At 37.5% G+C, this 17,207-nt stretch overlaps 4 protein-coding genes across 4 annotated transcripts; 2 read left to right on the top strand and 2 right to left on the bottom strand.

Annotated features, from left to right (window-relative positions):
* Positions 1-1,562: 1,562 nt before the first annotated feature.
* LOC114243492 (ecdysone oxidase-like) lies at positions 1,563-5,812 on the top strand. Its single transcript, XM_089732076.1, has 3 exons — positions 1,563-1,704; positions 3,305-3,438; positions 3,991-5,812. The coding sequence occupies exons 1-3, from the start codon at positions 1,563-1,565 to the stop codon at positions 5,536-5,538; spliced, it is 1,824 nt and encodes a 607-aa protein (XP_089588202.1). The 3' UTR covers positions 5,539-5,812.
* Positions 3,258-10,753, bottom strand: LOC114243430 (ecdysone oxidase-like). Its single transcript, XM_028174915.2, has 3 exons — positions 10,381-10,753; positions 8,873-9,006; positions 3,258-8,412 (listed from the first exon to the last, which is right to left on the bottom strand). The coding sequence occupies exons 1-3, from the start codon at positions 10,520-10,522 to the stop codon at positions 7,921-7,923; spliced, it is 768 nt and encodes a 255-aa protein (XP_028030716.2). The 5' UTR covers positions 10,523-10,753; the 3' UTR covers positions 3,258-7,920.
* Positions 4,212-7,936, bottom strand: LOC149501734 (ecdysone oxidase-like). The gene has a single exon (XM_089732072.1). The coding sequence runs from the start codon at positions 7,802-7,804 to the stop codon at positions 6,863-6,865; it is 942 nt and encodes a 313-aa protein (XP_089588198.1). The 5' UTR covers positions 7,805-7,936; the 3' UTR covers positions 4,212-6,862.
* Positions 10,754-13,115: 2,362 nt separating the features above from the next.
* LOC114243490 (ecdysone oxidase-like) lies at positions 13,116-15,945 on the top strand. Its single transcript, XM_089731774.1, has 4 exons — positions 13,116-13,257; positions 13,538-13,671; positions 14,346-15,420; positions 15,474-15,945. Exons 1-4 carry the CDS (start codon positions 13,116-13,118, stop codon positions 15,884-15,886), a joined length of 1,764 nt encoding a protein of 587 aa, XP_089587900.1. The 3' UTR covers positions 15,887-15,945.
* The last annotated feature ends 1,262 nt before the right edge of the window (positions 15,946-17,207 follow it).

A 17,207-nucleotide genomic window follows, 5' to 3' on the forward strand; every position in this document is an offset into this window, starting at 1 on the left:
CGCTACCATGAAATAGAAAGAGACAGAGTAACAAGTAACAGACAAGAGTAAATGCGTAGCACTCAAACGCATGCTCGTAGTATACCTGTTACAGGCCTGCGCGAGCGCTAGATACGAGTAGAGTCCAATGTTATAATGAAGTATCTAAAAAAATATAGATATTTATTTTTCTATCTATCATTTAAAATATATATAATATAAATGTTGAAGATGTCGGATCTCATAAACACAGCATTCCCTATCACAAGAGCAATCTGATTTAAGGATGAAAAGTGAAGAAAACCACAATACTATACATCGAAAAAGAAGTTTCACTTCATTCACGTGCGAACCGGTTTTTTTCTTCTCCATTCCTTTGAAGACCAAATTTCGGTTCTATAAAGCTTACTCAATTTCGCTTAGCTTAACTAACTTGCTTGCCTTTCAAGCGTCGAAACGTAAAAATAATTTGACTTAAAATTTAATAACTACGAAAGGACCCAAATAATTATAATTGCATCAAAACAGTATTTTTTTATTGCTTCGATGGGTGGACGAGCTCACAGCCCACCTGGTGTTAAGTAGCTACCGGAGCCCATAGACATCTACAACGTTAATGCGCCATCCACCTTGAGATATAAGTTCTAAGGTCTCAGGTATAGTTACAATATAGTATGCAGTAGTATGCAGGCAGTGCCCTGTGTTCCACGTGCATGTTGGTGTGGCAATTTATTAAATTGCTCACTAGCTGTAAGTTCCATGCAGAATGGTAGCACGAGAAGTTCAACTTCAGAGCGAGCAGGAGAGGGGGTCGATACTACTAGAACTAGAACTATCACTTTGCTAAGAGTTCTTGCTGTCAAAAGGCTTACCGCAATATCTGGTTACTAGTTAACTTGTTAAATCTTCCCCTACATTCGAATGAACGACTGCTCTGCCTATCTCCGCCTAAGAAATTATCCCAGATTAGTCTCGGATCCGTTTTTATAATCTTCTACCCCTCCACTAGGTTGAATCTCTTTGAGTAGTCAGGTACCAATATAATGTTCTCTGTCTATTTGCCATGTTTTCAAACTCATGATGTCCAAATCTGGACCACATTTCTATACTTTACATACATCGATATACTTTGAGAAATTATACGGGTTAATTCATCCTACTTTTGAGCGCGGCTATTCAACCAAGGTATATATAAAGCAGTACACGCGAGCGAATCTGCAGGTAAAAAGCTAGTTCTTAATTTACGGAATATATAACATTTGTAATCCATTTCAGTCAATATTTAATTGGAATCCACGTTACGTGCGGTGGTGTCATTGATGAGACAAATCAAAATCAAATTAACTATTACAGTTATAATAATTCCGAAAATTGTTACTTATTCAAATTTTAGAAAACTTGTCGATCTTGAGGTGCGTAGCGTTATCTGCCTGTTACACCATTACCATTTTGCTTATTAACAGTGCGAAGAAATTATCACTTCCAAATTATTGTTAATTTATTAGTTACAAAAACAATACTTATTGTAATACAATGCGAAAAACGTATTAGTAATAATTCGTAGTTAATTTACAGACATAAATATGGGATTTTTCGGCGATTTGATTGCAAAGCTTGAGGTTATGTCGATTACACCAATATCGGAGCTGTTACAAGCCGTTTTCGCTATACTGGCAACACTAAACCTGAAAATAGGAGGATATCCGGAGCAAACCGTTTTGCAAAGTAAGTGGCTATTCCAATATTCAACTATAGGTACATAGGTATGTATGTATATATCAAGAACGAGCAAGGGAACTATTAACAATGGTGCATTAATAACAGCATTTTTTTTTATTGCTTAAATCGGTGAACGAGCTCACAGCCCACAGTGTTAAGTCGTTACTGGCCCATAGACATCTACGACGTAAATGCGCCACCCACCTTGAGATATAAGTTCTAAGGTAAGTATAGTTACAACGGCTGCCCCATCCTTCAAACCGAAACGCATTACTGCTTCACGGCAGAAATAGGCAGAAATACTTCAGAAATTGAATAACAAAATAGCTTTATAGAGTTCAAATATCCGAGGTTATACAGCAAAGGTTTACCAAAAATATATACAAAACGAAGGAAAATACCTCCTTCGTATCTTTTTTAAAATTGGTAACTTAGCTTTTCAGGATAAAACGGTAAGTTTGTAAATGGTATTTTCTTCGATTTCCACGTGTCATGGACATAATTGAAAGTTGTTATTGTTTAAGTTGCGGAACAGATGGCCGTTGGGGCCAGAAGGTTCTTGAGTGGCGACCGCGTACTGGGAGACGTAGCGTGGGTAGGCCTCCCACAAGGTGGGCCGACGACCTTTTGAGGTTCGCGGGGATCCGCTGGATGCAGGCAGCGCAGGACCGGTCTTTGTGGCGAGGCTTGGGGGACGCCTATGTCGAGCAGTGGACGTCCATGGGTTGATAGAATAGAATAGAAATTGTTTAAGTTGTTATTCGTCGTCATTTAGATATTGTACTAACTACCCTCTATTTTACTAAAATATATAAATATTTCTAGACTTTTAATTACTGACTTTTTACTATATGGATAACTCGCGACCGACTTGGTCGTATTTTTGGAATCAAAGTCCATAGACGACAAAACTTACAGCTTACTTGAGACACGGTGTCGAACTCTGAATTGTATTGTTATAACAGCTGTCTTACTATTCAAACACCGGTCATCGTCCTCGTCGAACACGTCGATCGAGTTCAACGAGCGAACTAACCCATAGACACAGCCCACTGAGTTTCTCGCCGGATCTTCCCGGTGGGTCGCGATTCCCATCTGGTATCCAGCTAAGCAATGCTCTTGCTGGGACCAGTGTTGGCAAACTCTCTCAGGTTCAGCCCATGAGCTCACCTACCTGCCCGAGCGTGGCTGGAATAGCGTCTTAGGCTACTAACGAATAGATAGGGGAAAATATATATTCAAACCGGAGCAAATTATTATTTCGCGGCAGAAATATGCAGCTGCGTAACCTTAAAATAATTAATTAACACTACCGGCAATAGTGACGCAAGATAGATAGGTACCACCCCCCTGCCTATTTCTGCCGTGAAGTAGTAATGCGTTTTGGTTTGAAGGGTAGGGCAGCCGTTGTAATTATACTGAGATCTTAGAACTTATATCTCAAGGTGGATGGCACATTTACGTTGTAGATGTCTATGGGCTCCAGTACCCAGTTAACACCAGGTGGGCTGTGAGCACGTCCACCCATCTAGGCAATAAATAAAAAAAGATCCTCATTAGCCACTGCATGATTTAACTTCATTCACAATTTTTTATTCCATGACAGACTTTACATCTTACGACATAATTATTATCGGCGCTGGTTCATCAGGCTGCGTTCTGGCCAACCGACTCTCTGAGATCTCAAACTGGACAGTGCTGTTACTAGAGGCTGGAGAGGATCCTTCAATCGAATCCACGGTAGGCTTCAAAATAATATAAGCTTTTATTTCTATCTATTTACGCTGTTTCTTTCTTTATATCGTAGGGGGTAAGATAGGGACATTTCGATTTGGATGTCATCGTGGCCTACAGGATAAAACGAACGATGTATTATTTTCTAGTGATAGTTTCGGATTCCATCAAGCTTGTACGAATTTTAAAAAAAATACGTACCACAAAAACGTGTTCACCAATAAATTAAAAACGCCCACGACATACATAGGAATAACATCGTGTAATAACAATCATACTCACAAAATTTATTAATTCGCGCTATTTCTCATTTACCGTTTGTGAGTCTGCACATTTTAAAGTTTGTGAAAAAAAATTAAAGCTGTTCTGTTGTCGCTCCGGGGCAGGTCAGCGTTTATCGCCTTTTTCCTTTTTAATACGCCATTATCTGTACGTCATAATGAATCTTCATACTCCATAATAGTTTATTTATAATCAGAGATTTCTGATAATTCACATGACATTTTGTATGACGAAGGTTTTAGTTTATTATAATTCCGAGTTCGTTTTATTCAACAGATACCTGGATTGTTTCCGTTCGTTGATTACTCATACGAAGATTGGAACTACAGAACCGTTAATGACGATTATTCAAGTCAAGCGCACGCAGAAAAAAATATTCATTTGACGAGAGGCAAAATGGTTGGCGGCTGTAGCGGGTCAAACTACATGTATTACATCCGAGGGAACAGACACGATTATGATTGTTGGGAAGGAATGGGCAACAAAGGGTGGGGCTACAAATCAGTACTTCCATATTTTATTAAAAGTGAACGACATGAAGATGACACAATATTGAAGAGCCCCTCTGGATCTTTCCACGGGACAGAAGGTTACCTCGGTGTTACGAAACCAGACTGGGGGGATAGAGTAGATGACTATTTTACAGCATTCAAACAAAATGAACGTAAAGTTATATTGGACCAGAACGGACCGGAGCAGATGGGTTACGCACTACCGACATTCACTGTTGCTGATAATGTTCGCCAGAGCACAGGCTACGCTTTCTTGAGACCCATAAAAAATCGTAAAAATTTGTTTCTTTCAAGAAACTCTTTTGTCAAAAGAATTTTATTCAATGATGCAAAAGAAGCGGTGGCTGTTGAAATAGTTCGAGATGGTGAAACATATTTCGTTGGATCCAGAAGAGAAATAATAATATCCGCTGGTGCAATAAACAGTCCGAAACTGTTGATGTTGTCAGGAATCGGCCCAAAAGAGCATCTAACTGAAATGGCCATTCCAGTTATTAGTGAATCACCTAATGTCGGAAAAAACTTACAAGACCATGCCACTGTTCCGTTTATCATCACTGAAAATAAAAGTAAGGTCACTGTTGTCCAAAATCTGGAAATTTTTGCTAATTTAGATGAAATGCCCGCACCGTGTCTCATGGGTTTTGCCGCCATCAATAAAACGCAAACTATACCAGACTACCAAGTAAAATTTTTCGTGTTTCCCGTTGGTACCATAATCCCTGTTTGGATTTGTAATTTTGTGTTCGGTTTGGCTGACAGCATTTGTGTGTCTATGGCGAAGGCAACACAAAGCAAAGCTGTTATTTTAGTTCTTGTAATCCTTTTGTATCCGAAATCTACTGGCAAAGTCATTCTTAAAAGTAATAATCCAGAAGAACCACCCTTAATTTACACAGGCTATTACTCTCAAGATGAAGATTTAGAAAATCATGCAAAATACATACAAGATTTCTTGACTGTACTCGATACAGAGTACATGAAAAAAACGAATGCGTTGCTTCTTGACTTGGATGTAACAAATTGCGAAGATTATGAATTTAACACATTCGAATATTGGAAGTGCTATGCTTTGAACACGGCTACAACTCTCTGGCATCCTGTCGCTACTTGCGCTATGGGTCCTGAAGGAGTAGGGGTAATTGACTACAAACTGAGAGTACATGGTGTGAAGAAACTGAGAGTCATTGATGCCAGTTCGATGCCGAAGATAGTCGGTGGGAATACAAATGCTCCTACCATCATGATTGCTGATAAAGGAGCTGATATCATTAAAGCAGATTACGGTTTTATTGGAGATCCTGACAACTAACAAAATATATATGACGTAAAACGTTTAACAGATTACGATTAAATTAATTTTGAAGAACAAACCTGAGTAATTTTGTTGATTTAAAAGCTTCTTCACACTCGCATGTGTTATTGTAATCTTTTCTCAGTTTTCATCAGAAGTTTTAAGGAGCGTCTACTGAAAATTGTGTTGCTAGATCAACGGCTCTCAACTAGTGCGTCAATCAACAATGTAGAATTACGTTTTATTAAAAAAGGATGTGTTGAAATTAATAAATATATCTAAGATACCTTCATTTCAACTTTCAAAAACTTGAACGTGACTTTGTAAGCATTTTGAATTTATAAAGAGTATGTTACAGTGCGATGACCTCTGAAAGGTAGCCAAAAGGTGAATACCGGGCTCAGTGGTGTGGGTTGGGAGAGGCCTATGTCCAGCAGTGGGTAACTGTGGGCTGATGGTGATGACGATGTTAATATGTCATTGAGTAAAGGTCTGAATCTGTCGTGCAGTGTTAGGTTTTAATGAACTAGATAAATTTGGATTAAAAAGCCGGAATATTGCTTGATATAGTCGAAGCAGGTTTTCTCTGAAGTGGCTGAATTGGAAATTTTTGATGGTCGAGAAACATTTAAAAGAAAGATGACTCGAACTAGAGGAAAGAAGTCCACATTACCGACCAATGGGCAAGGGTCTGTCCTTGGATTGATAAATGAGCTCAAAGCTTACCTGGTGTTAACTGGATACCGAAATCCGTAGATCAATTCCACTTTCCATTTAGTATAAGGCCTGTCCTTCACTTAAAATTGGAACGCACAGAAATTAGTTAGATAGTGGAACAAACAGGCTACTACTAATCACCCTCCCACCAGTAAATGCCCGTTGGCGCATGCTGTACTCTGGTACAATGCTCCAAGAATGCTATTACCCATTATCCGATTAATCGCTTAGGCACTTCCTAAATTACCCACTGCAAGAAATGGCGTCGTTGTAGACTTACATCATACCGAATAATCGTCCACGTCCCAATAAATTCAAAGACTGCAAGAGCTATATACAGAAGTAATTAAGCGACCATTAATCGCTATAACATTTTATAACTAATACGGTAGAATTTTAAACCAATACCAATTAATGCAGGATCATTTTATTTCCATATTATAACCGACAGGCTTTTGAGCTTTGATTCAATTTAATGTTTACAAAAACATTACACTGTTACTAGTAAGTGCTGCCGCACATAATTTGCGTAGTACAGGAAATAATGTTATGAAATAATTGAAATGTTTAGATTCTACTTTAAATAACATGTACAAAAAATTTTATTCAAATGGTAATAATAAAATTAGATTTTGGGAAAAAGTGATACGTTTATACCATGATCAGTTTTGATCATGTCACAAGCGTTTTCAGCGATCATTATAGTTGGAGCATTGATGTTAGCACTCGGTATGATAGGGATAACGCTGGCATCTACTACTCTTAGACCAGAAACGCCTCTTACTCGTAGCCTCTCGTCAACCACACCCGTTGGGCCCATCGCGCAAGTGCCCGAAGGATGCCATTCTGTCGAAGCTGTATTCAAAATATGACATTTCCAATATTCGTGGCTGCCCAATGATAAAAATTTGCATTGCGGTACGTGCATATCAACTACATGCGCATTAACGCTTCGAAACAATGTAGTATTAAGTATTTTAAGGAAATCCTCCACACTACGAGCATGTTTGTCTAAATCCTCACCATTGCTATAATATCCCGTATATATACGAGGTTTATCATATGGGATTTTCGTGGGTAGTTTAACTTCACCTCTCGATTTTGGATGTAAAAGAGACAACATAACGAAAACCGTTTCGCTCTTTTTGACAACATTACTGAATGTATTACAAATTTCGTCGACTAATCCGTATGTGAATGAACAAACCAACAACGATAAGGGTGAATACATAGGGAGAGGAAAGACACATGCTTGATAATCTGGAATACTTTGTGATTTATTAAGAGCGCCGTGTCCGATAAAGACAGGCGTAGGGAATTTATCTAAATTGGAAAGAATGAATAGGTTGTCTATAACAGTATTGATGTCGTTACCACCGGCAATGCTTAGGACAGTTATTGGATGATCCATTAAATTTTGTCCTACATTTGGTGAATCAACTAGCACTTTAATATTCTTTTCTATTAAATGAAGACTTGGCCCGATTCCAGAGAGCATCAACAACTGTGGACTGTTAATTGCACCTGCAGATAATATTACTTCTTTTTTTGCTAATACACGAATCATTTTGAATTTCTTAAGTATCAATTCAACACCAACGGCTTTTCTATTATAATCGAAAATAATTTTCGTGGCTAATGCGTTTTTTAAGACAAATAAGTTTTTACGATCTTTGATAGGTCCTAAAAAAGCAGTGGCCGTACTTTGACGAATACTGTCATCAACGGTGTATTGCAAATGAGAGTAGCCAATCTGTTCAGGCCCATTAGTGTCTTCCAAACGTTATAGGCGGCTTCTTTGAACGCTGGAAAGTATTTTTTAGAATATTTATTCCAACTTGGTTTCGTAACACTGAGATATCCGTCCAGTCCATGCAGCTCAGCCGATTTGCTACGCAAAGTAGACACGTCGTTTAGTTTCTCGCTCTTCTTGAAATATTTTAAGACTGCGTCCCAATTCCAACCAGGGTTTCCTTGTTCGGCCCAGCTATCGTAATCCGCCTTATTTCCCCTGACGTAGAACATGTAATTGGCACCAGAGGAACCGCCCAACATTTTGCCACGGGTATAATGAATGTTTTTAGTTTTATGTGCTTGGCTCGAATAAAAGTCATTGACTGTATAATAGTTCCAGTCTGCTTCTGAATAATCTACAAATGAGAAGAGTCCAGGAATCTGTAATTAATTACACACAATACATACTTTGATATTGCTATTCATTCTATAAATATATATATAAAACGAGCGCACATTTTTTCGTAATTAAACCCAACATAAATATAGATAAACTATAATTTACGTACATGAAATATCACCACACACGCATATTCTAAGCTAATAACAACGTAATCTAAGGTAATGTATACAGACAGACATCCACTGCTGGACATAGGTCTCCTCAAAGCCCTCCAGAACGACCGGTCCAGCGGTGTGGGCATCCAGCGAATTCCCGCCACCTTTAACAGATCGTCAGTCCACCTTGTGGAAGACCTACCCACGCCGTGTCTTCTTGTATCGCCACTCGACCACATTTCGTCCCCAGTCGCCATTTGTTCTACGAGCAATGTACTCACTACTACTTCAACCTCGCAAACTGGGATAGTTCTTGCTTAATTAGTATTAACTAAAAACTCACTTTCGATGTAAGTGGGGGATTATCGCCCGCCTCTATGAGGAGTACATTCCAATCAGAGATTTCAGTAAGTCTATTGGCCACAACACATCCGGCTGAACCTGCTCCAATTACCACGAAATCAAACGCTTGACCATCTGTTGAAAGCAGTGTTTTTTTTAGTACATCATTGAAGCCGCTGCCTCTTATTTCTGGCATGGAGCATTTGTTTGTTTTGTGTTGAATTACCAGGGCCCTTTGACATAATAATGTGAATCCTGCCACACATATTGACAACTAAACTACTATATCGTGTAGGTAATACCTACTTTAAGATAAACCACATCGCTACTTCGCGACAGATGATCAGAACAGTGCTCAAATACCTACCCGTTTGGGCAAAGTTACATTTCATTTCCAGATTTGATTTTATCCCGTCATCATGGTAGTCGTCTTATATGAATAAAATGACATGTCATTGTCAAGAGTGTATAGAAAATTAACTTCTTTTGTGTTATCGACTGAAGCGCGGACGTATTCTCGTGACGTGTGTATGTTTCGGTGGTTGCGGGTGAACTGTCGGCATGTCGGCGCCCGAAGAGGCGCGCGCGCGGCTTGCTAAAATGAAAGCCCTTCGGTCGCTGCTCTTTGAGTCTTGCCGGGAGCCGACAGCGAGAGCTCCAGATTGGTCGCAACGCGCGGTCAGACGCGGCTGCGGACGCGGCAGGCGTTTGGGTTCCTATACTTAGTCTTCTATTTTTCAATTCAGCTAGCTAAGAAAAGGGTGTTTTTTTAGGTTATATAAACTATTTTTTATTTAGTTATGTTATTTCTTTTTAACTTTCACAGTGATAATTACTTAGAAAGTATCGGCCTTTTAGTGGTGCACTATATTTGAAAACAGGCTAACACCCCGGTCGTTCCATGATTTATTTCCTCACAAAACTACATGTTTCATCCAGTGCATCACCATTGCGTGAGACCTTGTGTGTGGACTTTAAGTACCTAATCAAGTTCTACTATACGATGATAGGCTCTGTAACTATTGGAACGTTAGCGGGGAATTAGGGTACGATTCCCGAGACGGATCCTGAGAAACGGCTATCATATCCAAGGAAGACAGCAGATGCTTACACGCCTTAGTACCTGGCACAAGAACTATGTTATTTTAACTTTCATTTTAAGGATAATTAAAAATTTCATTTAAGAATAACATATGTCATCGGTTTTTGATAAGTTTGCGAAGTTTCAACTCAAACCGAAGCTATGAATCTATGAAAAATCAAATTCAAAGATCCTGTTATATAGAAACACAGCAAGCTATTGAAAGTGTTAAAAAGAATCGTCTAATCAGTTCACCCAGAAAAAAGTTTTGAGGGAACCTAACCTAACCATATAATAAACAGTCGAGTTGGTAAGCTCTTCCTTTTTTAATGTCGCTTGAAAAAAGTAATATTATATGTATAATAATAGCGGCTGAACATGCTAAATTAATGAGGCCGGTAATAATTATTAATAATTGCATAGGTTACCTTGAATAACAGCTTGGTCTGGATAGTCTACTGCGTCATATTGTAACAATGATAAGGCGGTGAAGATCGTTTGCAATAATTTCGCTAAAGTAAGTATTTTAGTGACGCTCAATAGCAACGACATTAATGTTGTCAAGATCATCGCAAAGAACTGGGAAACAGTACTTCTGCAACAAAATCTGCAAAAAATTTTTTTACTAACATTATTAAATCTGTTATCATGCAATTAAAGCATTACCTAACCAAAATTTCCTTGCAAATTGTAACAGGAGAATAAACCGCCATATATTCAGTCGGTTATCTTTTTTATTATATATATATGTGAGACGAACTCAGAGGCTACCTGGTATTTGAGTGAACACAAGGCATAAATGCCGTCACCCATTTTGAAACGAAATATTAGGTTATATTGCACTAAGCTTGCCGCGCAATATCATGTGCTTTTAAGCTCAGAAATAAGTATGAAAGGTAGAAGTAATAAAGACTATCTTGTATAGGTGGCAAATTAGAAAAGTGTACACCTGTAAACACTAAGTTATTGTCGGAAGATTCACCGAAATAGCGCTAGTGTAAGAAGTGGAAATTATACGAATATAGCACTTTTAAACACAGTGAAGTAGGTATGCTGGGTTGTGCAGTAAAAAATACGAAGTATTTGAAATCTCGACTATTCATTTTATTAATATTTTCGTAGGAACTACTTCGAATTTAATACCCTGCTCTGATTACGGCGCTGTCTTTAAAATCTTCTTTCTTCTCCCTTTCAACGGACACTTTTTAATACGCTGATGATGACACAGACGGTCTTCCTTACTTCGACCATCCATAGAGATAATGGAGCACAGAACTGAACAGAGCGCCTCCAAATACAAACTATCGATTACAACTGACACATTGGGATCCCGTTCAAACCGGTGTTTTCGTGGTCTGACAATTTAAATCATAACACCATCCACAAGTGAACCTTAATGAAACTCATTAACCGATTGTTTTAAATTAGTTTACGAGTTTACCTCGCTAATTTCATTCTGAGCGATTTTTTAATTTGGTAATGATGGTAAGTAATAAATGTTTACAAATTTAACTTAATTATATTAAACTATTTATATATTGCAATGGAGCAAAGCACCTGTCGTTCCCTGCCTTTATTCTAGATAATCTTTAAAATACTCACGAAAATAAATTGATATTTTCAAAAGATTATCATAACAACTACCATATCTATAACATACCTAACAACGTTTGGCTGCTGGTCAATATGTAAAAATTACTCACATTTAACAGACAACTTATAAAAAATTTTAATAATTTATTCTATTTTTTTTAATATTATGCAGGCACCTTGTACCTCACGAATTTGTAGTATACGTTTTATAACTAACATTAAACCAGCATAAAGTCATAACTTACATAATATATCACGATCCACCTATAATTTAGGAATAAAAATCTATAGATAGGTACTATAATTAAAAGAAAAATAAACTTAAAAAACGAATGAAATTACTGTAACCTAATGTGCATGAAATACGTACCTATTCAAAATACAACATTATAAAATGTGGGCTATGATAATAATAAACAAAAATTAAACAAAATAAGTAAATAAAAATAAATTAATAAAAAGAAAAATAAATAAAAAATAAACAAAAAAAGAAGGTAAAAATTGTGAATTTTTAGTAGAGTTGTAGTTCTGTGTTTTTACGTATGTTTTCCCAGGGCTTCCTGACTATGACAATGTGTTCGAGTTCATCTTTCAATTTAATTTTTGTGTCTGTTTCTTATTTTTATTTTAAGTAGTAAACTACATTATTACAAAACTTTTATTTAAGTTTGTGCACACGTAGGTATATCCTTAAATCCTTAAATAAACCTACAGGGAAAGGGGGTGATTGAAATTCTGCGCTGTTTGATGCACATCCACTTTGAACAGCATCAGCAGAACCACCTACTTTTTGCCCTTTTGTCTTTTCTTTTATTTATTTACCTGTAATAATCTAAATGTGTGTTTATGGCAATAAGTAAATAATTGTATTATTATCATTCTTAAATATCAATTTCTATTTCTATCGATACACCTTGAGACGTGATGCTGAAGTTTTACTGAACACAAATTCACGAATGACTTTTACGATGAAGAAATAATATCGTGCAATAAAAATCAAAACTGCAACTATAGAACTGAAGCTTGGAATTTGCATCACAAGGCGGGTAGAGTCATATATGTTGTGAGTGTCTATGGGTAGTTCACTCATCTAAGCAATTAAAAACTTAATACCAAACCGCTAAATCGATTTTGACGATTTTTTTTATATTTTTGCTTAGATGGGTGGACGAACTCACGGCCCACCTGGTGTTAAGTGGTTACTGGAGCCCATAGACATCTACAACGTAAATGTGCCACCCACCTTGAGATATAAGTTCTAAGGTCTCAGTATAGTTGGCTTGGAAGTAATTTAAACCCTTTACCCATTGTTGAGGACGAGTCTCTACCCTTATTACCAAGGATATAAGTTTAAGTATACGCAGACCAAGTTGCGGGCGGAAAGCCAGCTACAATACTCTACTAGCTACTCTACTGTTTTATGATGTTCTTCAAAGGATTCCACGACCCACACAATGGCTTAACCCTGTAACGTGGGTCATTACCTAATTTACTCGTATAAGATATTTTTTTCAAATAATCCACAACGTTGCAGTTAAACTTATTTTTTATTTATTTTATAGATATCAGAATGAATTTTATCGGCAATTTCATTGCATCGATTAAGGTTATGTCGATAAAACCATTTACGGAGCTATTGCAAGTTGTTTTCGCTGTACTGGCAACATTGAACTTGAAGATGGGAGGGTATCCGGAGCAAAACGTCTTAAAAAGTAAATATATTTCTACGCTTCCTTTAGATACTTACATATCGGTTCTAAATTTACATAATAATATATATGTAAGTCGTTGTGAAGATCGACCTTCATCACGTATCACGGTGATCCCATGGCTATCCTGCAAAAATGGAATTGGATGACCTGGAGAGTTTACGTGGACGCGAGCCTGACCTAACACTACATTTGCACAGGCCATATTGCATACGACATGTATACGACTTCGAAAACGGGAGAAAATATTATGTTACATAAAAGTGTTTTTTTTTTTGAACAGATTTTTCATCTTACGACATAATTATTGTCGGCGCTGGTTCATCAGGCTGCGTCCTGGCCAACCGACTCTCTGAGATCTCAAACTGGACAGTGCTGCTACTGGAGGCCGGAGAGGATCCTTCAATCGAATCCACGGTTAGCTTACAAATAACAGACGCAGTTACGATTACGCAACATGATAGTAGCAGTTTCAAGATAAGTAATTGAATCATTTGCTGGTGCCATGCCGTCTTGTACTAGAAACCCCACTTTTGCCGTCAATTGTCATCGAAGATAGTCGAGCCGTTCGTTGTACAGTGTACGACAAGTACAGTGAACCTCCTAAAATATGGAACGAAATATTCGTACGTGCGATACCCCCCTCCCCCCGCCTTACCCCCGCTGAGACAGAGCTCTCAGGAGCCAGAAAATACGCGCCCTCGGCGCGCGTTGTCGACCAGCAATATATTGTACATCAGTCTTAGCTTTTTTCAACTGTTTTTTTTTTATTTCAGTTATTGTGTCGCTTTTCTATTAAAATCTCATACAAATCAATGTAAACATCATTTCCATATCTTCTTCGCAAACAGCCCGGAACACCGAACTCAAAAAAGCTCACAAAAGTCCCGCCAGTCGGACTTTTAGTGTTAAAACATATTATTACCATAATACTCAACACGTAGTCTAATGTGTGGCCGCTTATAACTTGATCGTGAGCTCGTTTCGTGCGGAGCAAGTGAAAATCAGACAAATACCATTCCATATCATTCTGAAACAAGAACTACAAATTACTACAAATTGTATTAAGCATTATAAATATCATTCCACAGATACCTGGATTGTTTCCATTTGTTGATTACTCGTACGAAGATTGGAACTACAGAACCGTTAATGATGATTATTCATGTCAAGCGCATACAGAAAAAAATATTCATTTGACGAGAGGCAAAATGGTTGGTGGCTCTAGTGGATCAAACTACATGTATTACGTCCGAGGGAACAGACATGATTATGACTCTTGGGAAGAAATGGGTAACAAAGGTTGGGACTACGAATCAGTACTACCATATTTTATTAAAAGTGAACGACTTGGAGATGACACAATATTGAAGAGCCCCTCTGGATCTTTCCACGGGACAAAGGGATATCTCGGTGTTACGAAACCGAGCTGGAGAGACAAAGTAGATTTTACAGAATTCGAACAAAACGAACGTAAGCATCTATTGGACTTCAACGGACCGGAGCAGATGGGTTACGCACTACCGACATTTACTGTTGCTGATAATGTTCGCCAGAGCACAGGCTACGCTTTCTTGAGACCCATAAAAAAACGTAAAAATTTGTTTCTTTCAAGAAAGTCTTTCGTCAGGAAAGTTTTATTTAATGATGCAAAAGAAGCAAAAGCTATAGAAGTCATGCAAAATGGTAAAATACTGATAATTAAAGCAAGACAAGAAATAATAATATCCGCTGGTGCAATAAACAGCCCGCAGCTATTGATGCTGTCAGGGATCAGCCCAAAAGAGCATCTAACTGAGATGGCTATTTCAGTTATCAGTGAATCACCAAACGTCGGAAAAAACTTACAAGACCATGCCACTGTTCCACTCATCATAACTGAAGATAAAAGCAAGGTCACTTTTTTACAAGATGTTCAAACGTTTACCAAAATAAATGAGATGCCCGCACCGTGTCGTATAGGATTCGCTGCGGTCAATAAAACGCAAACTATACCAGACTACCAAATACTTTATTACAGATTTCCCGTTGGTACCATAATTCCTGTTTGGATTTGTAGCTTTGTATATGGTTTGGCTGACAGCATTTGCATATCTATCGCGAAAGCAGCACAGAGTAAAGGTGTTATTTTAGCTCTTGTAGTTCTTTTGTATCCAAAATCAACTGGTAAAGTTATTCTTAAAAGCAAAAGCCCTGGCGAACCCCATTAATTTACACAGGCTATTATTCTCAAGACGTAGATTTAGAGAAGCATGCAAAATACATCGAAGACTTTTTGACTTTGCTCGATACAAAACACATGAGAAAAACTCACGCGCAACCTCTGAACCTAAATGTAAGGCAATGCAAGCATCACAAGTTTAATACTAGAAAATATTGGAAGTGTCTTGCTTTGAATGTAGTTACGACTCTCTGGCATTCTGTCGGTACTTGCGCTATGGGTCCTGAAGGAGTAGGTGTAATTGACTACAAACTGAGAGTACATGGTGTGAAGAAACTGAGAGTCATTGATGCCAGTTCGATGCCGAAGATAGTCGGTGGGAATACAAATGCTCCTACTATCATGATTGCTGATAAAGGAGCTGATATCATTAAAACTGATCACGGTTTTATTGGACACCCTGACAACTAACAAAATGCTATGACGTGAAACGTTTGACGAATACGATTAAATTAGTTTTGAAGTACAAACATGCGTAATTTTGTTGATTTGAAAGCTCCTTAACACCAACATGTGTTTTTGTAATCAATCAATCATTACATGCTGCTAGAGCAACGGCTCTCAACAAGCGCGTTGATAAACAATGTATACTTTCGTTTAATAAATAAATAATGTGTGACTTGCCTTGACTGATGTTTTTAAAATGATGACGTCTGTGTTGCTGACGCCATTTTCTTCATCATTATCATTGCCTTCCATAATGACAGTAATTAAGACTCACTTTTCCAATGAATTCCATTTATTACATTTCAAGTGTAAGTTAATAACAGAGAGCTCCGCTTCGTTAGACTGCTCGAGCCGGACTGCATAGATAATACACATAAATTATAGCTAAGCAACCCAAGCACTCCACAAAAATGTTTACGGGCGTCGGCTACTAGATGGCTTCACTTCGATTAGTTTCTCATTGCACCTGTTGATGGCAGTAACAAATTACCTATTTTCACAAATCACTAATTGATAAAATTTAATCAATTTGTCTTTAACAAATAAAGACTTGTATGATTTTTGTTTATTATATAATAATTAAATGCTTTAACTTTAATAAAATATAAGTTTATGGACATTAACTACAAGATTTCGATAGTTTCCATACAAAAAAATATTTGTCTTAAAGTATCGCAGTTTTAGGGCACTGCCGGACTGTTTTGTGCGACAATAGTCACTCGTATTTAAAGTAGAAAGTGGGGGTAGCTTAGTCATGAATTCTCATAAATACCGTCTTAGACAGTTGTTGAAATGCGTAACATTAAGGAAACAATTAACTTTAACTATTTTCAGTTAACTAGATAGTGAAATTGCGCCGACATGTAAAATTTAATAAATGTAGCTATTCCTTCACAAAACTTTGCCTAAAAGTATGTAAAGGTGTCACGAATTTATAAATACGTAGTATGTCAGTCTGTCGGTAAAATAGCTTTAATGGTATGATTCTGTCATTCAGTGTTAGGGTTTTATGAATTACTAGCGGCCTGCTCCGGCTCCGCTCGGGTCTTTAACAAAAATTTCAACGATATTTGACATGATGTATTTTTTTAAATAAAAGAACACTATTGCGGCATAACTATAGACCTATGCTGTCGCGACACTTTTTGTAAATATAATGTGCTCTACAAAGTCTTAGTACATTATTTTATTCTATCATCAATAGTTTTCACAGAGCACGCGATGTAAAGAATATTTTAGGTATTTTTTTACACCTTGGGTTACATTATTGGAGTTTTAGTAAGGA

The sequence above is a fragment of the Bombyx mandarina genome, chromosome 12, assembly GCF_030267445.1.
Source record: "Bombyx mandarina strain Sakado chromosome 12, ASM3026744v2".
Lineage (NCBI taxonomy): Eukaryota > Metazoa > Arthropoda > Insecta > Lepidoptera > Bombycidae > Bombyx > Bombyx mandarina.